The sequence below is a fragment of the Rhinichthys klamathensis genome, unplaced genomic scaffold (genome assembly GCF_029890125.1).
Source record: "Rhinichthys klamathensis goyatoka isolate OS25496 unplaced genomic scaffold, OSU_Roscu_1.1 h1tg000093l_1, whole genome shotgun sequence".
Classification (NCBI taxonomy): domain Eukaryota; kingdom Metazoa; phylum Chordata; class Actinopteri; order Cypriniformes; family Leuciscidae; genus Rhinichthys; species Rhinichthys klamathensis.
This window is the reverse complement of record NW_026606632.1, coordinates 788,842-814,352: the sequence shown is the minus strand read 5'-3', so window position 1 is coordinate 814,352 and position 25,511 is coordinate 788,842. Positions and strand designations below refer to the sequence as shown.

The 25,511-nt window shown below is 36.0% G+C and overlaps 1 protein-coding gene across 2 annotated transcripts in view; it reads left to right on the top strand.

The window, feature by feature from the left end:
* Positions 1-25,511, top strand: part of epha3 (eph receptor A3) — a 153,174-nt gene that overhangs the window by 2,434 nt on the left and 125,229 nt on the right. For both annotated transcript variants that reach the window (XM_056252218.1, XM_056252219.1), the window contains exons 2-3: positions 6,872-6,936; positions 14,910-15,567. In XM_056252218.1, the coding sequence (XP_056108193.1) occupies positions 6,872-6,936; positions 14,910-15,567 (723 nt within the window). The remainder of the gene's footprint in view (positions 1-6,871; positions 6,937-14,909; positions 15,568-25,511) is intronic.

The following is a 25,511-nucleotide window of genomic DNA, read 5'->3' as shown; positions in this document are numbered from 1 at the left end:
AAAAGGTCTATTTTTTTATTATTAACATATATGCCTATATATATTATATTATATTGAAAGTGTTAACCGTCAAGGCCATGATGATGACCTATAGGGCAATCGCGGTTAACGTCCCGAGATGAATATTGACGCATTCTTTACACAATGAGCATTCAGGAAAAAAGAGACTCATAAATCCTTTCAGAGGTTATATGTGATTCAAAAGTTATATCGATGCGAAGCGAGACTAAAGTCACCTATTTCCATTTATTTTCCCCAGGAAATAGCCCAAACTAAAGTTTGTAACGTGTTCATCTTTATTTTTTTGAATTCAGGTTAAATGGGACACTTTTGCCACTCTTTATTTAATTTGAATAATATTTCATCACAGGCTAACTCTCCTTGGTTAACAAATCCCATAGCCTAACTGTTGACCTGACACTTATTCAGTGTTCTTGTTCTCGAGCTGAAATGGGCCGATTTACTACATGACCGTCCACTTTCACCCTAAACATCAGCTCGTAAAATAAATAATAATAATGGGCTAATAGAAACTTTAAAGTTAAGTCTTTATTACATGAAATTAATTTTAATAACCAAAACATTATACAATGCACCGCATCGCGACCTCATTTGTGTCGGTCCAGTGTATAATTAGCATATTTGTCGTTAAAGATGGAAGATAAAATAAACGTAATCCTGAAACACGTTACTATGTCATTTTCTTTTAACTGAGCAGAATTAAGCATTAACATAATTTTTAAAAAGCCATAGCTGATGGTTTTTATTAACGATTGGAAAGTAGTGGGACAATTTAACAGACAACTACAGTAGGCTACTAAAAAACGATATAAACTATAAAACAACACCTAAGTATAATGATAATAATAATAATAATAATATTAACAACAACAACAATAATAATAATAATAATAATAAAAAGTTGACTGACCAATTGACCTCTGTAATTTATTTAATGTAAGATATTTTCTGGTGTACTAGGTATTTCTAAAGGAATATGTTGATTATCACAGTAATAGTCTAAAAATATTATATTATTTTATTTTAAAATGTTTTCTTCTTCTATAGGCTATGTTTGAAAACAACAAAGTATCCACTTGAGGCCTACTTACACTGTCCTGTCTATCAGTGGCGTAGGTTTGATTTTGAAATTGGTGGGGACGGGGACACCAATATATAAATATATTTTAAGTTTTGATCGAAATTATTGCTAGGGATATATCAGTGTCACTGGATATTGGTAGAGACACGTCCCTAGCGTCCCTACTAAATTCTACGCCCCTGCTGTCTATAGATGCAGACATCATGCAATCTCACATTTAGCTCTTTTTTATGTTGCTCAGGACACAGTGTTTCTATTAAAAAATAAAATCCATTTATTTATTTTATTTATTTGTTTATTGTCTCATTTTTCAAACTCAAATTATGTTAATTTCCGATTGCTAAGAGTAAATTAAATATTTGAAAATATACACATTTAACTTTACTGGTTTAAAGTTTATTTAATAAATAGTGGCAATTTTATGCATTAATAGCATTGAGTTTAATGCCAGCTTAGTATTATATATATATATTTAATAACACTCCTAACACATGAGAGAGAGAGAAAAAAAAAACATGGAATTTATTTTTTGAAGGGGATCTGGGCAAACTGCCTAGTGAAACATACATCTGTGTAAAGAAGCAAATTAATTTTTCTGCCATTTAGCTTGGCCTTTGTGAGTCAAGCTTGTGGTGGGTAAACTTACAGTCTACTGTAATGCATATCGCCTATTCTACTGTCAGTACACTTACGACAGACAGTTTTCCGAGCATGTGGGATTACAGCTAACAGTTGACCACATCCTTATAGGACGATTTCAACGAAAATAACAAAAGTCTCATTGAAATATCTCAGGAAATCTTCACAAAGCCGATCAGCTCCAGAATAAAGCATCTGCCAAAAACATAAATATAGATGTAAACGAATCATACAACACAATTACGTTACTAGGGTTTCCATTTTCTAACTTGTGGCTAAAATGGCGCAGTACGCTCCGCTCGCTCAGACTACGTGATGGCAGCACCACGACATGGTGTGGTGTGATGTCATGGTGCACTAGTTTCCAGCTGGGACGTCTAATGTTTTGTGAGTGGCGTTACTTTTCGGATGTGTGGAAATTTGCTTACACATATGAACGCATCAATACCCATACAGTATCATCAATATAACAGTAATGTGCATGGTCATGCTGATGTGTTTTGGACGAAGATGGCGTGCAAAATAAGCTGTGATGATTCAGAGGGGCTGAGGCAGACACCCTGAGACTCGACTGAATTATTCATAGTGTAGAGGTTAATACTTCATTGCCATCTTGCAACCATGGGCGGAACCTTCGATCAAGCCCCAAGCCCTGTGATTTGCTATTGTTTTCCATTTTGTTTATTTTTGATAGTTAAGTTAGGGAAATGAAGTGCCAAATGTTCTTGAATCATGATAACATGTTCGTGATAACATCCCTTACAAGTATTGACCTCTCGGAGAGTTATTTGCGATGCACGTGTGGGGTTCGCCGTGACCCTTGGGGTGTCTGTGGAGGTACACCAGCTGCACGAGAGGATCTAGTGTGGGTGAGAAAAGGGATCATTGGAGCAGCAGTGGGTATTTTGGACACATATTGAAGCCTGTCGTGCTTACTCGAAAATCCTTTGAAAATAATCCCCAAGTCCGACCATGTGTCTTATACACCCACAGTCAGATTTTAATAAAGCCAGGCATCGAGTCCTCTGCTCTCCGAGGTGTTCAGACACCTGACTCTCATCTTAATTCAATAACAGATTTAATGAACTACCTGAGAGGTGAAGAGGACGCAGAGAAGAGAAGGCAGTGTGCCATTCACGGGCCATATGGTTCTCATGCAAACCTCATTCAGATCGTAATCGACAACATGTTTACTGATATGTTTAAGGTTAGTGGCAATATTCGGTGATCTCTCTATCCCTTTCGCTTAAACATAGTAAAATCTTATGTGACGATGGCAATTGTAAAAGGGCGGTTTGAACCACACAAAAATGTTCACAAACAAGATGTCAAAGCAATGACATCTAGTTTTCTTTTTTGACTAATATATATGTATGTGTGTGTGTGTGTGTGTGTGTGTGTGTGTGTGTGTGTGTGTGTGTGAGTGTATACATGTTAATTTTATTGTATTTTTAGTTTAGTTTATTTTCACTAGTTAATTTTAAATGGTCCTGCCGTGTGACAAATTAAAAGTACAAATATTCAGTGTAGTTTTCAATACAATGTCATAAAAGCTGCTTGCATAGTATTTAAACAATATTTTAGACTTTTGCTTAAACATGTAAATGCACTGTAAAAAATTTTTTTCATGATTTGCTATCACACTTTTTTTTCCTTTGTCAAAACAACTTAAATAATTAATGTGGTTCAGATAACATAACATTTTGTGTTTCTGTTGAATAAACTAACCTCCTTCATTGTATTAACTAAACATTTTAATTTCAATGACCTCAATAAGGCAACCAGGTAACTTACTTTTTTAAGTTAAACCAACAATATTTTTTTTCAGTGTGGATTTTCACAACAGGACATTTCAACTTACCTATTTCATGTCATCTACCTAAAATGTTTTTACCTATTTAATCTATAGATTGATGGTTAAAAGTAATGGGGCAGTTTTAATGCTGATTCCTTGTCTTCTTTGTTCTGTATTATGATCTCAATGTAAATATATATTTCACATTGAGCTGTTCTTGATAGTTTGTGAATGAAACATTACCATTGTCTCCATTGTCAGCACTGTTAATGTATTCGATCAGTGTGCCATGTGCTGATGAAAGGAAAACAATAGCTAGTAGTGCAGGGATGATACATTAGAGAGATACCCCTTGGTGGCCTGTGGTTGGAATCCTAGATTATTGTCTCACTCCTGTATTGATTTACCTATTTTGTCTGGTGTGGTTGGTTGGATGAAATGGCCGTTGAATCAGCTGTTCATAATTTGCCCTTTGTTTTGTGCTTAGACGCGTTGCTTGACGCTACACTTCTTGTGGAGAGGTTGGGAATGACGTTGGCTGTGATTTCCTTCTCTTACAGCTGCAGAATTTGCCTCACCCATGTAGCTATCTAATTTTATGGTCTCAAATTTCCCTGATCGGCTCAATTTGAGATGCCGGCTCGGCTCATTGAGAAATTTAAATTGGAAGCAACGGAGCTGGATGCGAGCTGCCATTATCTGACATAAGCAGATAGCTTTATTATACTTAATAGGGATCATCGACAGTATGAGAACAGCCAGCTGTTTGGCCAGCACTCAGGTGCGGTGCCGGTTTGTGCTGGAATTTGATAATGGGGTCTCCAACAGACTCTCCTCAGAGCCCCTGATATATACACTACCTGTCAGAATTATGGAAGCACCTGACTGATGTATTTAAAAAAAATAATAATTGTGATCTAAAAATTCATTAAAACGTATTATTGAATACTTGAAATTAGTTTTATAGATACACGGGAAAATATAAATTGTCCCAGTTTAATTTCTTTACAAAACTAAAATGTTAAATTAAATTAATGGAATTTAATTTAATTTAATTTAATTTAATTTAATTTAATTTAATTTAATTTAGTTTAATTTAATTTAATTTAATTTAATTTAATTTAATTTAATTTAATTTAATTTAATTTAATTTAATTTAATTTAATTTAATTCAATTTAATTTAATTTAACTTTTAATTTTTTCAAGAATGGATTAATTAAAAAAAGTTATTACTTTACGACCTTTATGACATCATCAACCAATGTGGTTAAATGACAAATTAGAAATTTGAAACAGTCATGACTAGCTAGTTGATTTTTTCAACGATGCATCGTACTATAGTAGTTAAGCAACCAGTTACGTCATTGTACGGAAAAACGCACCCCTGGTTGAAAAGGTAAACAATGAAAATTCTCCAGCATAAATGTGAACTTCAACACTTTTTAAAGGCATCTCATTCTCCACCATGAAGGTCATTGAGTGAATGTCCAGAGTGTTCAGAGCTGAAATCTAACCCCAAAAAATAAAGAGATAAGAAAGCTAATATATATATATATATATATATATATATATATATACCAAATTTCCACAAGTAAATTTATTGTTTTAGTTCTTATTGTTTTTAAATTTATTTCAGAATAATAGTAAAGTCATCAAAATTGAAATAACACAAATTGTGATGACTTTTCAATTTCAATTTTGATGACTTTACTATTGTTCTGAAATGTGGAAAACAATAAATAAATAATAATAAATATTAAAGAATGTTCCTGGTACCAGTTTTTTGACTGGTACCAGGAACAAACCGCATTTATGGGCTGATTTCTTACGTATATGTAAGGTGTACTGTCTCTGACTCTGACTCAAGCTTTGTGAAAATATTGTGATAAATATTGCCATTGAAGTACACTTTATAAAATAAAGGTTTATGTCATCCATGTCCCGTCCATTTGTGATTTGGCTGGATGTCTCCTTGCCATCGCTGTAGGGAGAATGAGTGACACAGCTATTAGTTGAGGCCGTAGACGCCATGCTGAGTGCCCACATGTCATCTGGGATTATGCGTTTACTGTACTCCGACGGAGGCTTTTGTTCTTTCCCTTTGTGCCCGTAGAAGCCTTGCTCAATCAAACAGGAGTCGTTGTTACGAGAGCAGGAGACACTGAGATATCAAGAGCTTGTCACGACCTTCTCGGCTGTATCACACCATGCCGGCAGCCAGACGTTTTAAATAATGCAGAAATATTTCCTCTCTGTCGTCTCCCATTGTTTTATTATTCCTTCTCTTTTGTGTTTTTTTTAGTGCTGGGCAACGATTAATCGCATCCAAAATAAAAGTTTGCGTATATGTGTGTGTAATGTGTATAATTATTTTGTATATATAAATACACACAATATGCATGTATATATTTAAGAAATATTTGCACGTATATACTGTATGTATATATATATATAAATACAATTTATATTATATATAAATATTTTATATATACATAAAAAAATTCTTAAATATATACATGCATGTGTGTATATTTATATATACAAAATAATTATACACATTACACACACATATATTAGCCTATGTAAACGCAAGCTTTTATTTTGGATGTGATTAATCGCGATTAGTCGTTGCCCAGGACTAGTTTTTTTTTGTTTTAATCTTTTCTTTTATTGTGGGTTCTTTCATTTTAAATGAATTGGATTTGACAAAGGTTTGATAATGTGTTTAATAAAAAATGAAAATGTCTACAAAAACAGAAATAAATATTGAACACAAAGACAGATACAGATTAAACATTGTCCTAATAAAACAATGACGTATGAATTTTTATTTTGCATGAATGAGAAAAAACAGTAATAAGTCAAATATAAATGGAAAATAAAGGATATGTCCTTTTTATTTATTAAGTGATAGTAAAAAAAAAAAAAAAGCAACAATCTCTTATCAACATATCGAAATCCACTCGGCTTGTCAGATGAAAGAAACCATTTTTGATTTGTTTTCCTTAAAGATACCTATCACTGTGACACACACAAGATCAACGTTTGGTCAGACATTAAAGACCCCGTGCACGGGGTAACAAGGCTAACTTTTCTCCGTCCAGTTAAAGCTAGCGCAGCGTACTGAAAAATGTTGTTTTGAAGGATGAGTCCGCTGACTCCATTGTTTGTTTAATTGGATTGTGGCACAAGAGCAGCACAGCTGAGTAAATACTGTGTTGATCGGGACGCTGCACACTGAGAGCTGTATCCCGCTCCGAGTGGGGGTGAAACCGGATCTAAAAAGGGATAACTGCTCATTTGTTTCTCTCCCCTTCTCTCTCCTTCTCTACAGTTAACCTGTTGGACTCCAAAGCAAGTCAAGGGGAGCTGGGGTGGATATCATCGCCATCCCATGGGGTGAGTGTTGCAGACATAATCCATATTTCTTAGTGGAAAAGAAGAGAACAGAGATTTCATGCTTTGAGGATGTTGTTGGGGAGCCAAAACAATGCGCATAGTTTTTAAAAAATGTGGAAACTATTAAGGCTTACACTAAAATTAAGTAGATTTTAACAGATGCAATTAGCATTCAATTAATATAAATCATTCGGTAACACTTTACAATAAGGTTCATTGGTTAACATTAGTTAATGTAGTAACTAACATGAACTAACAATGAGTAATATTTGTTACTGTATTAGTTCATCTTTGTTAACTTTAGTTAATAAAAAATATTCAATGCTTTTTTGTGTTAGTTCACAGTGTTAACAAATGTTATCAAATACAACCTTTGATTTTAATAATGTATTAGTAAATGCTGAAATTAATATTAATAATAAATGCCGTAGAAGTTTTGTTCATTCTTAGTTCATGTTAACTAAGGTAGTAAAATAATGTTAACTAATGAACATTATTGTAAAGTGTTACCAATCATTCTAATATGCTGAGGTGCTGTTCAAGAATTGAACTGTTATTATTATCAATGTTGAGTTTTTGCAGATTAATATGTTTCGGAAACCATAATACACAACCATTCAAAAGTTTAGATTAGAGTTTAGATTAGTAGTTTAGATCAAGTAAGATAAAAAAAAGAAATTCATTCAGCAAGGATGCATTCAATTGATCAAAAATGACTGTAAACATGTATGTTACGCAAAATTTCTATTTCAAATAAATGCTGAACTTTCTATTCATCAAAATATCTTGAAAAGAAATCTATCATCAGGATAATAAACCATTTTTAAAAATTGAGCACAAATAATAAGTATAATGTAGCACTAGCATATTCGAACGATTTCAGTGTGACAAAATTTTGACCGGCAATACGGTACAGATAACATATATCATAAACATATTAGCCCAAATGTATGTTTTTCCTGTCAGTGTAGAACAGCTCTTGGTACTTTATTTTTGTTGTCAAAACCTCAAAGTCACAACTTCCGATAATAACCCTGTTTATTTGTCGAGTTGTACAGGTATTGGTCTCAAGGGCGACTCGGACCAAATCATTCTTTCAACTTTATTATGTGTTAAAATGACTTGTTGGCAGTTGCTAAAGGTAATCCAGTAATTTGTTCCATATAGCTGCCAAACCTAGTTTCCCCTCGTTCTTTTTTAGTGTTGGCACAGTAAAATGTGAAGCTTTCCTTTCTTAGACGCAAGGGAGAAGAAAAGCGTAAGTAAAGAAAAAGAAAAACATGAAGCAAAAAAAACAAAAACGCTTTTGCATTTTAAATTAAGTGCTTTTTAATGTAGAGAGCATTTATGGAAAATTGAGTAATTGCACTAATTTGCTAGATTAATTTCTAAACGTTCATAAGTTCAACAGAGAAAGCGTCATTAATCTTTACAATAGCCATAAAGGTGATTTAGGATGAAAAAAAGAAATTCCTCGCAGATATGTGCGGAATGCTCTGGGATTTATTAAGTCGACGTGTAAGCATTGTCACGACTACAGCGAAGATCGGGTTCTCAAGGTGAATTAACTCTAATTACTCAGGACTTGTCCCTAGTTTGGAGCGATAAGCATTTTGCCCCTGAAAGCAGTGCCCTCAAAAATGAGTTGAAATAATGTGGCGCTGCAGTGCTGACACTGACGGATGGGCCGCCCGCCTTCTGCCAGTGTAAGCACAAATCGGCCCGGTTAAAGCAAATTAAGAGCTAAGCCCATCGGACGCTCAGATAAGGCCAGTAAATATAAATGGGCCCTGCACAGAGCTCTTTAAACATGCAGCGCTGTTTAGTATGGCCTTTCCAAATTGCATCAGGCCTCAGCCTGGGATTCATTACCCACAGCAGTCGGATTACTCTGTCTGCCCGTATGAAACTGCTGCGATCTGTTGCGTTGCTTTGAGGACCCTGCGCAATTGTTATTGGAGTTGTTAAAAGCATCTTTGCTGTGGAGACACCGATTAGAGCTTGACTGGTGGTTGTAGTTTTGGGGTTTGGAATGACTCGTTTCTCCTCAGGAACAGAAAGAGAAGTGCAAATGACTCTTGAACACCGCCTTGGCCTGGCATTGGCATTGTTTTCAATCCATTTAAGATTTTGAATGAATCATCTCTCGCTGAGGGAGTATCGGGGGCTGTACTGGATAGTTGGCCAGATATGTAAATATTTAGAGCTGCAAATATGGATTGACTGAATGGTTTTCATCGGTTAGTGTAGCAGAACTAGTTTTTGAAATTCTTATGTACTTTTTAATTTTTTTTTATTGTAGTCCAAATACATGATGAAAACTGTAGTTGTTTATCACAGATTTGAATATGATAATTGTGATAAGATAAGTGTATTAAACATTAAACTGGGGTTTGTAAAGAAACTGCAGGTAAGTTGATGAAAAGAAAAGTAAATAAAACCATAAAGATGTACAACATTTTAATAAAAACAATCAAAACAAAACACAAAAAGTCTTTTTTTTATTTGTTATGCTGTGTGGCCTCTGACTTGTGTAATTCCACAAGACTTTCAGAACATACATAAGCAATAGGCCGTTTAAGAGAGGACAATTCAAAACATAAAAATAAATGAATGAGATGAATCATTTGATTTCATATTATCAGTTGCTACCCAGCAATGTATGATTTGATTGATTTGTCCAAATTACTATATTATGCTACACACACACACACACACACACACACACACACACACACACACACACACACACACACACACACACACACACACACACACACACACACACACACACACACACACACACACACACACACACACACACACACACACACACACACACACATTATAATACAGTGAATTACATTTTATTTTTCTATTTTATTTAGAATTTGATGCAAAATAAAATATTATTTATACCAGTATTCATATTCTTTTTCTGCATCATATTTTGCATCTGAGCAAAAAGTCAGACTACACATTGTGCACATCAACATCCCTTCATAACATACTTCCTCGTCTTATTTTGGTCTCTAAAAATCTGCAGTAGAAGCTCAAGATCTCAAGCATTGTAGCATAATCAACTGAGACAAAATAGGCAGCAAACACACACTTTTCATTATGCATTGGGTAAGTCACACTCTGCCAGTGCCCGCAGCGAAAGACAATATTTCCAACATGATGCTGAAACTCATTTAGTTCCCCCCCCCCCTGAAAAGAAAGTGTGAAAGGTCTCCAGCTGTACAAAGTGCAAAGAAAACCCCCTCTATAAAGGTGGATTAGCACGTCATATGGCCACAGCGGGTGAGCGGGCAGCACACAATGTGTTATGGTAAAAGCTGTGATGAAAAGGTATTGACTGATCGGGTACAGTTGTTGCTGTGCAGGAAATCCTAGATGGTGAAGCACTTGTCATTTCTAGTGTTTCCTGCTATATTGTGGGAATAGGGAAAGGTCATGGGCCTCACGTATAAACAAAAGTCTTTTTTAGTTTTCTTTTTGAAGTGATTCGTGTCTTAAATTTAGTTAGGTGTTTGCAATATAATATGTATGAGTTTATGCTTCTTGAACAGTGTTGGGTAAACTGCTTTGAAACTGTAGATTCTTAAGATACTAGCTACACATAAATTAAGGTAATTTAGTAAGCTAGTAGTTAGCTACGCAACAAGCAATCTTCGAAAGTAGCTAATTACACTGAAGATAGTGTACAGTACATTCAGTGTTCTTTCTTTCTTTCTTTCTTTCTTTCTTTCTTTCTTTCTTTCTTTCTTTCTTTCTTTCTTTCTTTCTTTCTTTCTTTCTTTCTTTCTTTCTTTCTTTCTTTCTTTCTTTCGTTCTTTCTTTCTATGTGTGTCTAATATTGTCTATAATATGTTTGCTTAATTATACTGAATGTAATGTCTTCAAATCTTAAATTTGTTTTTTAAACTGTATTTGCATATATAATATTACTAAAATGCCACTTTAGATACTTTTCATGACTTTAATGACACTTTCATGTTTCTAAGTAGACATTTATACAAGTGCGCTTAGTGATAATGTTAAATTAAAGATTGTACACTTTAAATCATTGTTTTAATCTTTTGTTGTGCTTTAAAGAAGTGCACATTTGATGAGTTGACTAACATACGCACATGTAAAGTACTTATAATTTTAACTGTACTGTGTTATTCAATATTGCATTTAAAGTCACAATGTATTTTATAGTGTAATACATGCTTGCCATTAAATATGGCAGTGTACTTTAACCATATTTTAAAGACAATAGAAGTAATTATGAAATGACATACAAAGATTTATTCAAGTCCTACCTAAGTGGGTCAAAAAAAGCACTCAAAGTCTAACCAATAGCTTTTAATATGAATTTAAACAATAATATAATTTCATATAATTGCATGCAATTAAGTGTTCAGAACCTTTACATTCAGTTTTCACTTGTATATTCTTTTAAATTATATTATTTCAGTAGTAAGTACTCTTTTTAAAAGTATGCTGAAGTGTACTTCTTTTTCACTATATAGGAACTAGAGCAGTATTTGCCAGATAACAGTTTACGGTAGCATTTTATTTTACAGTCCGGTTCCACATGTACATACTATGTACTTATTGTAGTGATTACAATAACTGGATAATAACTAGATACTAATACTAAACCTACCCCTAAACCTAACCTTAACCCATGTAGTTACCTTATATTACCCAGTACTTTCTAAGGCAAGTACACTGTACACGTAAGTGCATGTATGGTAAAATAAAGTGCAACCCATTTTGCTATAAAAAGATGCAAAATTATTTTTATACATACAAAGTTTCTGCATATAATCTTCTTTTTTATCTATTTATGTGTATAAGGGAAAAATATTGTGTATTTGATTATTAAATCATTTTGCAATACACTAACAAAAAACAGTGATCTAGTTTTTTTGTCATTCTTTATCGATACTTGTTGGGGAAAAATTAGCTTGTTACTAGAAAAACTACACTTTTGAATGTAGCTAAGTTACTGTTAAGCTACTGAAAATTGAAAGTTGCTCCCCAACACTGCTATTGAAGAAAGAAAATAAATGTTAAATTCATTTAAATGGTTTCCAATTGAGAAAAAAAAGTGTGTTAAAAATAAATAACAAAAGCTAGCATTAGCTTATCTTCAGCCAAATCATGCCACTTACAATTTAATGCCACTCCAGTTTGGAATGATGTGTTTTCTTAGTGGATATCAAGCACTCACTGCACAAGTTGTGTCGATTAGTACAAATGTGTATTTTTACACCAAGCAATTTACTACATCTCCTGTGACCCATAAGCATATCCTCTATTGCCTCACCGGCATCCCAGCGTTCAGACTCACGGAGTCCTCAGAATCCGCTCCGGTTTTGTCCATTATAATGAAGAGAGCGGGATTTGATCTAGAGAAACTGTGCGCACATATTCAGGAAATGTGCATGTGATACCAGCAAAAGGCAGCAGTATATCTCAGTCTTCGCTAACTATTGCAATTCCATTGTAATATGAGCGAGGAGGATTATGATTTTATTATATATCTGTCTGAAACATAAGCTCTGCTCCACTTTGTCCACAAGTGCCAGGGAATCTATTAGTTTAAAGTACCAGTTGGCCTGTGTACACACTGAGTGTACACAGGGGGAAGTTGGGCCGCAGCCCTGTCAAATGTACCAACTGCTGATTTCCTCGTTTCTCTGCTGCTTTCCTTGCTGGAGGGGGATTATATTGTAAAGTGATATTCGGAGAAACCCAAAGTCATCTTCAGTCTGCCCGTCGAGTGTTAAGTTGCAAAGCGCAGGGCTGACGTCTCCCGCTGTGGAGAAGGAAATAAAGATTGGTGTCCAATCGTAGCCTGGCGCTCTCCGAGAAATCAATGCAGCCTTTAGAAGCTGCTGTCCGTAAAAGAGATATCCAGGCAAGGCTTTTACAGTTTCCCCCTCTCTATAAGCGAGTGTTATGCATTATAAAGTAGAGTTATTTGAAGGAGATTGGCTTGTGCTGGTAATGATGTCATTCATGGCAGCAGACAGTCCACACTATATTCTCAAGTGTGTGTGATTTACACATCGTATATGATGTTTCATTTATTTTGGCAGCCACGGTTTCAGTACAGTCATTCTTTATACAGTTTGATAATGCGACACAGCCCAGGCACCTGGACTTCATTTGGAGCATCAGCTATGCTGGTGAACACTGGTTGGCTCAGCAAATAACCCTGAGACAAATGACCAGCTGAAACTTCCATTGATTTATTTCAATTTGCATCATATTTGTTCACTTCACAACTTCATAAACACAATATCAGAAGCAGATTCCATTGTTCTATCATCATAACTTCTTATTTAGATCCTGCCTTAAAGCCAGGCCCGCAAATTTCAGAATCGGGATGCCTGTTATTCATAAAGTAATACTCCATTCATTTTTGTCATCTCTGCCTTTCAGTGAAACAGAGTTTTCTATGTGAATATATAGTAAAGTGTAATTTATTCCTGTGATCAAAGCTGTATTTTCAGCATCATTACTCCAGGCTTCAGTGTCACATGATTCTTCAGAAATCATTCTAATGTGATGATTTGATGCTCAAGAAACATTTCTCATTATTATCATTGTTGAAAACAGTTATTTACATTTTTATTTCAGGATTCTTTGATGAATAGAAAGTTCAAAAGAACATAATTTAATTAGAAAGCTTTTGTAACATTAAACACTACTGTTCAAAAGTTTGGGATCAGTAAGAATTTATTTAAAAAATTTTGGGGGGAAATAAAAGAAATCAATACTTTTATTCATCAAGGATAAATTAAATTGATCAAAAGTTACAGTAAAGACACAGTAACTTTACAGTAAAGTTACAGTACAGTTTATGATTCTATTTCAAATAAATGCTCTTCTTTTGAACTTTCTATTCATCAAAGAGTCCTGAAAAACAGTTGTACACAACTGTTTTCAACATTTATAATAATAATGAATGCTTTTTGAGCATCAAATCCGCATATTAGAATGATTTCTGAAGGATCATGTGACACTGAAGACTGGAGTAATGATGCTAAAAAATTCAGCTTTGATTACATTTTAAAATATATTAAAATAAAAAACAGTTTTTTTAGATTGTCATAATATTTAACAATAATATTGTTTTTTTGTGTGTGTTGTTGTATTTTTTATCAAATAAATGCAGCCTTGGTGACCAGAAGAGACTTCTTTTAAAAACATTAAAAATCTTACCGATCTTGCATTTCAGAAATTGGTTTTCCACATAGCATTAATTATGAAATATCCCACAATTTGCATTAAAATATGTGGTTGGAATTTCAGCTGTCAATGAGTTCAGTCAGTTTACTTTTCTTCCAAAATAAAGGCTGTGTATCTAACAATGTGATGCAAAACAGTACATAAAATTCTTGAGGTCTGAAAAAAACTCAACTTTTTTGGGTGTTTCATTAAGCACCCTCACAGTTGAAACACAAATAGGCAATTCTTCAGTCTCAGGGCACACTTGTTCTGCCGGGTAATGAACAGCTCGCAGCCACTCCAGAGGCCTTGTCTCACTCAGCCAAGGGCTTTTATAAACTTCAGCTTGACAGAGAGCCATATACTACCCCATTATTGTAATAGAAAACACTGCCTCTCAGTTCATCATTTATTCTGCTTTGTGTACGTTAAACCTCAAGACTTCTGGCCGCATTGTGACTTCGGACACCCCAAGTGACAAAACAAAATGATTTGTCAGGCTCGCCTTACAACGGAGAGTGCTCAGAGTGGAAGGCCTCGTTAATTACGCCCCACATTAATTATAGGAACAGGGGAGATATTAACTTGAAACAATTCATTATTCCAAATGTGTTTGGGAAATAAATAAGCCCACTGTTCAGGTGTTTTACATTTGTCTCGCTTCCACTGAAATGTAGGAGTACAGTAGCCGTTCGCTTTCCTCGGAATAGATTTGATTAACTTCTTTCTCGTTTTTGCAGTGGGAGGAAATTAGCGGTGTGGATGAGCACTACACACCCATCCGGACCTTCCAGGTGTGCAACGTGATGGAGTACAGCCAGAACAACTGGTTGAGGACCAACTGGATTCCTCGTAATTCCGCGCAGAAGATCTATGTGGAGCTGAAGTTTACCCTGAGAGACTGCAACAGTATTCCCATGGTCCTGACCTGCAAAGAGACGTTCAACTTACACTACCTGGAGACGGATGAAGACCAGGGAAGTAAGTTCCGTGAGCACCAGTTCTCCAAAATAGACACCATCGCCGCCGATGAGAGCTTTACTCAGATGGACCTAGGCGACCGCATCCTGAAGTTAAACACTGAGGTGCGTGAGGTGGGACCCATGACTAAGAAGGGCTTTTACCTGGCTTTCCAGGACGTGGGAGCATGCGTGGCCCTGGTTTCGGTGCGGGTGTACTTTAAAAAATGCCCATTTACAGTGAGGAACCTGGCTATGTTTCCTGACACGGTGCCCACGGACTCTCAGTCGCTGGTGGAGGTTAGGGGCTCCTGCGTCAACAATTCCAGGGAGGAGGATCCACCAAAAATGTACTGCAGCACTGAGGGAGAGTGGCTGGTGCCTATTGGGAAATGCCTGTGCAACATAGGTTACGAGGAGCGGGGAGTCACATGCCAAGGTAGAGTTTTCCTCTCACATGCACACTTTTCTCCTTTACAGTGCCTTTTTCATTTCACGGCCCATTTTCTTCCTTTCATCAGCGTAATGTACTAGCACCAGCTCTGTAGACAGCAGCTCTAAATAGGACAACTGAGTGTGTCCCTGGAATACCATTCATTTGTTTATGCTGCTCATTGTCTGTAATGGCGAAGCATTTGGCTCACGATGGAAATGTTTCTAAACTCCATGGTGAGTTGAGTATCTGTCCCGCACTCTGAGTGCAAATGGATTTTTCCCAGATATGGACACACCTCTGATCTGTCAGACATGCTCTGGAGAGAGGAATATGAGAGTTCTGTGTAACCGAGGACAGAGAAGATCTGTGGTGCAGACCCCCTTAAAAGGCAGCTTGAAGCAGTTAAGCTTGTGAAACACTTCTCTGCATCACCTCATCAGACACACAAATAGATGGATGTTAGTCATTGAAGATGGATAAGTGTGTGTGTTTGATGTAAAGCATGTGAGACTTCCACTGCTTAATGGGAATTTTTTATAGTCTAAAGACACAAATTCTCTTCATATACTCATATTTAAACATTGTAAACTGATGAAAAGAGAATATCTTGGCAATCTGTCTTTGTCTCGCATTAGATTCAGAGGATCAGATTGAGTTCTAGTGCTAGAGTTTGGGTTTAGATGTAAATGCTGTTTGTGCAAAAATGTTACCTTTAGGGGTACAACATCTTGTCACTGGGGCTGTATCCAGGGCCTGAGGATGGTCTTTTGACCGAAAGCTTGGTGAGTAAATTTCCTTAAAGGATTTAAGTGTGCGGACAGTTTATTTATTTTTTGAGATCTTTAGTCTTGTTTGTCTGGCACCTTGATGATCGTGAGTGCGGTGTAACTCCTTCAAAACATATCAAGTTAACTTTAAAAGAAGTTCAATTTAAAAACAATGACCCCTACGTTTGATCTATTTGAACTCAAGAATATGTCCTGAATTGTGCATAAGGCAGTTTGCCTATTCTGAACCACTATGGCTGGTCCATTTACACTTTTTGCATCATTAACATTGTTAATGCCCCTTTGAATTTACCACCTAAACTTAATACGCACAAAACCACATTTGCGTTTGTCTGAAGCAGATGCATTGAAAGAATGCAGAGCTGCTCTCAAACACATTTTTTTCAGAGAGAAGCAATCATGAGAAATAGTCAGGAACATGCTCGGGAATGGGAATGCGATCAATAGCGATTCAGTTCCAAAAGTTAAGCTGTTATTGTGTTTTATACCAATTATGAACTCTACTGTAGTACTTTTTTCAAAGACCACCTTTTCAACTGGACACCCAAGTTTGGAAATCTGTTTTCACGCCTAAAAGCTTTTAGTTTGAAAGTGCCCTAAGAACATTTTGTCTGGTGTGTATACACATGTGAGTTTTGCTGTGGTTCAGGGAGCTGATAATAGATTGGCTGGCAGCTGGTTTGAGCACTGCAGTCCTGCCTATGGTTTTATTTGAGTTACGCCGTCTCCCTGGAGAAATCACTTTTGCTCTTCATAAAATGCTCTGCGTCTATCCTCTGTAGTCCAGAACTACTCAGAGATGTTCTCTGTCCAAATGTACTCTTGATGTGAGAGTATCCCTGATTGTCAGCTTGTGTTCAGTTAGATGTCTGTGTTTGAGTGTATTTATGTGTCTGTTATGGAATACTATATGTGGAACAGCTGCAAAATGGGTCATGAGGGTCTTTACATCAAGATGCATCTGAGACATGCATGCCGTAGGCGAAGTGATGAGGAAAACAAGACCACACTACAGTTTTCCCTGCTCTAAAAACGACTATGCTGTTGTTACTGAGATTTTATTAAGCATAGCAATGATAGGCTAAACTTGACCTCTTGTTCTAGTATTGTTATTGGCCTGTGTAGTCGGAGGAAAGCGGTTAAATCATTAAGGATCTGTGACCTCTGACCTGGTGCTTTAAGTTTAGGGATGACATCCTTCCCTTTGAAGATCAAAGACATTTCATCACTGATTATCATCACACTCTGCTTGTAATAATTATACTTTAAATTTGTTAAATGTCTAAGATACATTAACATAATTCAAATGTGGTTATTTTGATTGACAGTCAGATAAAATGACAAATATATAAATAAATATTTATTTAGCTATGACAACTGATGACTAGATTTGAGAATCTAACTTTTTAGAAAGTTCCTCATTAATATGCGTAAGCAGACAATATTTCTCTCCTAATTCCTTACTCATCAAAATGATTTATATGAAACACATGTGATTTTGGCGTTTCTCGTTTTACCCCATGAGTGGAATGAAACGTGGGATCAGCCAAAACACGATGAAACTGAATACAAATGCTGATGTCTGAGGCCTGACCATACATTTCAAATAGTTGTGCATGGTCATGCATTTTTGCTGGCTAGTTTTCTAGCCTGTGGTTTGGCAGGAGAAATGCAGGACTGATGCCTCTGAAGGTGACTGCTCCATACAATTTATCAATCCAAACACCCATTTGTGGTGTGTAGAACCAGACGCCTGTCAAGTGATTCAGTGTGTCTCTAGGATGTAAATGATAATGACAGGGCAATGGTAGGGCTTTGATAAGCACATAAGTGAATGACCTAGTGAATGAGTGGATAAATAAACAAGTGATGTAATGAAAGAGTAAATGAGATGAATGAGCGAATTATTTTAATGAGTGATTGAAAGAATGAGTGAGCCAGGGTTGTTTTTATTAACTAAATCTAAAACTATTAAAAACAATTTTGTAATTTGGAATATACTGTATATGTTGCCTTGGCATCTAACTAAAATAAGCTTAAGCAGAAGCAGTACAATTACTAACTGGAAATAAATCAAACAAAAAATTAAAATAAATATAAATAATACAGTTTTTTTTATTTGCTTTGGTACTATTTTCACAAGTAAGGTGTACATTTTCAAAACTCTTGGTGCTAATATCACAACAGATCATCAAAAGTGCAGTTTTTTCAAACATTTCATCATGTTTTCAATTGTGTTAGTACAATTCACAAAATCACAAAGTATCCTTTTTCACAACACAAAATAAGTGTTTCATCTACATTATTGTTTCATTCATAGTAACTGCCTTTCATAAAGCTTTTACTATCAAACTTTTGATTTGCATCTCTTTTTGTTCAGTTTAAAACAGTTGTCTATTATTTAATCCAACTGATCTTAATGGTTAATCAATGAATCATTTGGTAAACCTATAGATTTTCATTTCTGCAATATACAGTATATGGAATTTTGAGAACTACAGAAATAAAATGTGCGTTTGTACGAACATATAAATTACGTGTAACCACACATGATGAATACTCGTTATTGCTAATTGATTTCCCATAGTGGTAACCACAATTGGTTACTATATATAAAAGTGGGGGTGTAAACACTGGCCATTTCTTTCAACATGGAGCAGGATAGACAGCAATGAATAGGAAGAGCTTGTGGACAAGGGATCCGTCAGAGAGGTGGGCATGGGCACCAACAGAGGTCAGAGAGGTCAGAGAGGTGGGCATGGGCACCAACAGAGGTCAGAGAGGTGGGCATGGGCACCAACAGAGGTCAGAGAGGTGGGCATGGGCACCAACAGAGGTCAGAGAGGTGGGCATGGGCACCAACAGAGGTCAGAGAGGTGGGCATGGGCACAAACAGAGGTCAGAGAGGTGGGCATGGGCACAAACAGAGGTCAGAGAGGTGGGCATGGGCACCAACAGAGGTCAGAGAGGTGGGCATGGGCACAAACAGAGGTCAGAGAGGTCAGAGAGGTGGGCATGGGCACCAACAGAGGTCAGAGAGGTGGGCATGGGGCCCGTCAAAGGGTTGGTCATCAGAGAGAGGGAGGCAGAACTGTTGTCTCTAATAAAGTCCGGGCCATCATCGTTGATCATGTGGTGAACAGAGGCCTTACTATGGCAGAGGCTGCCAGATTAGTTCATCCAAATCTAAAAAGATCAACTGTCAATTCTATGTTCAACTAAGGGCTGAGTATGTTCAGGTACAGCACTATATATTGTATTACTGTTACTATTTGATGCATCACTTACGTCATATGTATATTGGAACAACACTGTTAAAAGAACTAACCAAAATATATTTTTTAGAGGGTTATGGTGCTTTACGGAACATCATCGGCCAACGGGCCACAGTCCAAGTGCCTGGACAACGTGGAGGAAACATCTCCATGTGCGCAGCTATCTCTGAAGATGGTGTCGTAGGACATTACTTGGCTTCTATAATGCTGCACATCTTATTGAGTTTCTCAATTACAGTAAATTGAGCCGGCCTGTCAAGGTGAAGGGGTCACCTATGTAATTGTGTGGGACAATGTCAGGTTCCACCAATCAGAGGTAGTTCAAGCATGGTTTCAGGCCCATCCCCGATTCATGACCCTCTACCTGCCTCCATACTCTCCTTTCCTCAACCCTATTGAGGAATTTCTTTCAGCATGGAGGAGGAAGGTCTATGATCGCCTACCCCTGGAGCGTGCCACCCTCCTTCAGGCCATGGATGATGCATGTGATGACATCAGTGTACTGTAGACCAATGTCAAGCATGGATTCGTCACGCCAAAAGGTTTTTTCCAAGGTGCATGAACAATGATAACATTCATTGTGATGTGGACGAGAATCTATGGCCAAATGCTCAAGGCTTGATCCAAATTACAGTAATGTAATGTGTGCACTAAATGTTATTGTTTTGTTCTTATTTAGTTACATTTCATTATAGAAAGTATAGGCCTACCTTATATCTGAAAAATAAAAACTAATTTGCCCAAATGATTGTAGAGGATGTCTTCATTGATCCTTCACTTGATTACACATATGATGGATATTTTGGAAATTATAGATTATGTAAATGTTGGGTAATGTAAGTGTATTGCCTTATGTGAAAACTGTGTAATCTGTCTTTTATAGCAACTGTAGCATATTAATTTCAGCACTTCTAAGGCTGATTTGAAACATGTATCTTGCATTGTTTGCTGTTGTATGAACTGATTGTTAAAAGTACTAAACTGAAAGAAGATCATACTGTTGTGTTTCGGTGATTAACCCAAATGTTCTCATTACATATTACAACAATCTTGTGTTTGAAACAATGATTATGTGGACTGAAAACATGTGCAACTGACTGAAAGCATGACATCAGGTTTTGAAAGAATGACTAGCTGCGTTTCAAGTGTGATCAGTTTGGATTTTTGTACTAAGAGTTTTGAAAATGTACACCTTACATATGAAAATAGTACCAAAGTGAATAAAAAAAACTGTAATATAAAAAAACTAATAAAAATTACAAAAGCACACAACAAAATACTTAACTAAGATACTTACTGTAACTATTTACTAATAATTAAATTAAAATGGAAATATAAAAATTAAAGTGAATGCAAAATATTAATGAAAACTATAAAAGTAAATGAATAATAATACAATACATGATTGATTGATTGATTGGTTGGTTGGTTGATGGATGGATTGATTGATTGATTGATTGATTGATTGATTGATTGATTGATTGATTGATTGATTGATTGATTGATTGAGTGAATAAATAGGCGAGTGAGTAAGTGTTTGAGTGTGTGAGTGAGTGAGTGAGTGATTGAGTGAGTGAGTGAGTGATAGATCAAATGAATGTGATGTCATTGAATAAATCTTAGCATCATTTTTGTGTACTTAACAAGTAGATTTTTATTTTATTTTGATCTCGTCAATAAATCTCTACTCTTCCTCCTCCTGCTCACCCTTTAATGGAAGTCATCATGTCGACAAGCTTTGCATTAAGAGCATGATTCACCATGCCCTTCTGTTTTCTGAAGAGTTGTGTGAATGTTTGGATGTATTTGACAATCTCTTATTAGTTTCAGTGCAGCCTAATGGACACTAATAAGGGCTTATATTACCAGAGTGTGACAGCTGCTGCGTCGTACACTCATGTGCAAGGAAGGGTCTAAGTCACAAATCTCTTGGCAGGCCCGCTGTGCTAACGGATTGATTACGGCAGAGAGCCCGAGTGTGACTCTGACAGAGATATTTTGAGGTGTGCAGACTTCCATTTCAACACTTCAAGTGTGGATGAGTCATATAGCGGGTTTTGATGCTTTGTTGAGGGAGTCCCTCGTAAATAATTAATAGCTTTTTGTCTTTGTGGAGTACAAACACTGCATGCGGTTTCCTGGAAAAAGACTTTTTAAATGTTTGGATTGAGAAGTTTTACTTGGGATGCAAAAGAGTTAACATTTTGAGTGTTGGATTACAGTATCTGAACTGGAAGTGAATAGCTCATAGCACACAATTTATCTTAGAAAATAAAAGGGTTCAGAAGAAGATTGGGATTATTTAGATGTTTAATATTTTAAAAATAAATAAATAAATAAAGTATCGTCACAATTAATTGAAATACAACTAGAATCGCAATCTTAGTGTGATTAGCTTAGTGTCATTATCAAATCTGTGATTTAATTAAATAATATATGTGCTGTGTTTCAGAGTAAAGCATGGCACTGTGTTCATTTAGTACAGCCATTTTGCAATTAGATTTTAGAATAAAACTTTAAATAAATTCATTCATTCATTCAGCTCACACTGTTAGTTTAATTGAATTAGTTCTGATTCAATTAATCATTTGCATCATCATTTGATAATGCTACATATGCAAGGTGTATTAGGAATGAAGGCATCTTCCACAAATAGGCTGAAAATTCAGAAGTACCCATTTTTTCATTTATTCAAATATATTAGTAAAACTATTTGTGAGTAAACATTGCTGTTTATTCCTATGTATTGCTGTTTTGGTTTATATGAATGGAAATTATTTAATTTTAAATAGTTAATTTATTAGAAAACATGGTTAGATTACTTTTTCTATGGTTCCTTTGATAAATACTAATTATACCCTTAATTTCAAGTAAATAATTGGCTAATGAGATTTAGGAATTGGATTGTGAAGGCTTAAAAATATTAAGAAGTTTTTAGTACTATATTTTGCCTAGCTGTAAAAGGAAGTGAGAACCTTAATATGCCTGTAATATTTTTTTAAAGGGATTTGCTTTCTGAATGCAAATGAACCGTTTCTCTAAATCACACACAAATGCATGTGCACGTGTGGGTGTGAGCTTGTGTGAATGAGTGTGATTTTGTGCGTTAATATGTGTGAACTTGTGGAGAGAAGTGATATATTTCCAACAGATGAAATGAAGGTTACTTTAATTATCAGCATCGGTAGAGCCGTAGACCTAGGGGTGATTCTTAAGTGGATTTTCACATGTTCATTATCGCCAACAGAACGACTCCACTGTAACGGTGTCAGCACTAAGAGTGTAGAAATATTGCACCATATAATAACCATGCGCTGTTATTCACCTATTCTTCATCCAAGTTTTGCTGTATGGCTGCTGCATTCCACTGTTTAGTTAAATTAGTCCAGGATTGGAAATTACAACTCATTATGATAATGAAATGGAGCGAGTCAATGATTTAAAATCTGTGTGAAATTCTTCTAACCATAATTTGATCTTAAAACAGCAAATAAAAGGAGTATTTGAGCCGGATGTCTGTCTGTTTTGCGAAGCTTCCCATGTTCGCAGCTGCCACGGGGCTCCTTTGAGAGTGGCAATGGTTTACATTCCGGCTGGATTTACCAAGATATACAATCCCTGTGCTCGCTATCCCTGATTAGTTATCAGATCTTATTAATGCGGCGGCAGAAAGTGCAATGGGTTATTTTAACAAGCCCTTAAAGCTGGATGGAAACCTCTGAGCCAAAAGCTGGATTTAATACAGCCTAACGGAGTCTATTCTTGGTTTTCAGGCAGATTTGGGGGCTGATCTGGTTTAGTGATGCACCACCTCAAAGCAGCTGTACTTCTGTCCTGATGTAGTTCTACTGGTGTCCCTCACTTTTGAAAAGAATAATTATGCTACAAACCCAAAATCCCACCAGTTTAGCAATGTACAAATTTGCTATTTGTTTATAATTTTTCACAACTAGTCAATCCTTAAGTACAGTCACATTAGGATTTGACCATTTAAATTGACAGTGACAGCAAATGGAATATCGGATATCAACATGTCTTGAAGTCTCTTATGTTCACCAAGGCTGCATTTATTTGATCAAAAATACAGTAAAAACAGTAATATTGTGAAATATTATTACAGTTTAAAATAACTGTTTTCTATCTAAACAAAATTTTCAGCATCATTACTGCGGTCTTCAGTGTCACATGATCCTTCGGAAATCATTCTAATACGCTGTTTTGCTGCTCAAGACATCTCTTATTATTATCAACGTAAAAAAAAAAGTGATACATTTGTTTTTAGGATTACATGATGAATAAAAAGTTCAAAAGAACAGCATTTATTTGAAATAGAAATCATTTGTAACATTATACATGGTTTTATTGTAACTTTTGGTCAATTAACGTGTCATTTCTAAATAAAGTATTAATTTCTTTTAAAAATAGACCAAAAAACTCAGAATGTGATTTCACCTATACAACATGGTCCTGGATCAACATCTTTGTTGATCATGGAACAACATTTCAATCAACCAATTAGATTTGAGGGACAAGTTTATAGTTTATGTCAAGTTTAGGCTTACAACCAGGGTATGCTTCTACATCAATTTTATTCACCTATAATTTTATGGATGAGGAAAGGGTTAGGATTAGGGGTAGGGATAGGGTTACGACTAAATTTATGGACAGGAATATTGTTCCAGGATCAACAAAATATATTGATCAAAGAACATGCCTTGGCAAAATCACAGTGACCAAACTCTTGAATGACATTAATTTAATTTAATTTATAATTATTTTATTTTCATATACCATACTTTGAAATACAACAAAAAAATCTTGAAATGCACTGTAGAAGATGGTGGATTTGTTACAAAGGCGCTTTGATGACTGTAGCGGCGGATTATAGACGGTTTGCTTCATTCTGAACAGTATTTCAAAAACCAAACCGCTCTCGCTGCGGTTGTGTTGTTCGTGTGTTCTGAGTGGGGAGTTTCCTTTTGAGTCGGTAGTGGTGATAATGAGGCTGAGTTTTGCAATACCCAAAACATGAGGCTCAGACGGGGAACGTGTTCGCTTGCCCGGCTTTGTTTCAAATCACAACAGCAGGACAGCTCATTAATTTTATGCACTGATTGCTAAGACTGAAAGTCCCTGAAGAGCGTTCAGTCAGTTAGGAAAGTTTGTGCTCACCTCGATGGACAATTAAAAACACTCCTGAAAAAGCTTAATACAGCAGTGAGGCCTCCTTCAAGGGTCGTGCTCTCTCACTCAAGCAGATGATGGAACTTTAATAGATCTTCATCTGTGCAGATGTTTCATTTCGTTGCACAATTAGTACACTTGAATAACGGTAGTACAGGGAGTCCAGAGTGTTGTTTTTTCCACCTCTGGATTCTGACCGATTCACCATAAGTGGGTTGAAATAGTGTTCCGTCGTCTTGGTGGATGATTGTCCTGGCTTGTGGATCAAAGGCTGTATTTGCGTGTCTGTCCAGCGATCCAATACCACGTGTTTTACATCACTCTTTAATCTTTCTCTGAATGAGATTTTGAGATCCCCAGTCACCACCCTGCCATCCACACCAGTTCTCCCGAAATAATGGCTATTGTAGGTTGCACTGACCAGATCTCCCCTACTTGCAATCAGAAAACGTGTTCCTAATGTGCTGCTTTTTGGCTCATTTCTTTTGGGTCTTTGTTGGGGCCATTGGCAGTAATGAGTGGACAAAATGGGGCTTCAGACATGACCTGGATTTGCTCAGGCATCAGAAAATGCACTGCACACTGCACATAATCATTGGGGCTCTGACATAATAAAGCCCTAGAAATCTCATATTGATCAAGTCAAGTCACTTTTATTTATGTAGCGCTTTTTATAATACAGATTGTTTCAAAGCAGCTT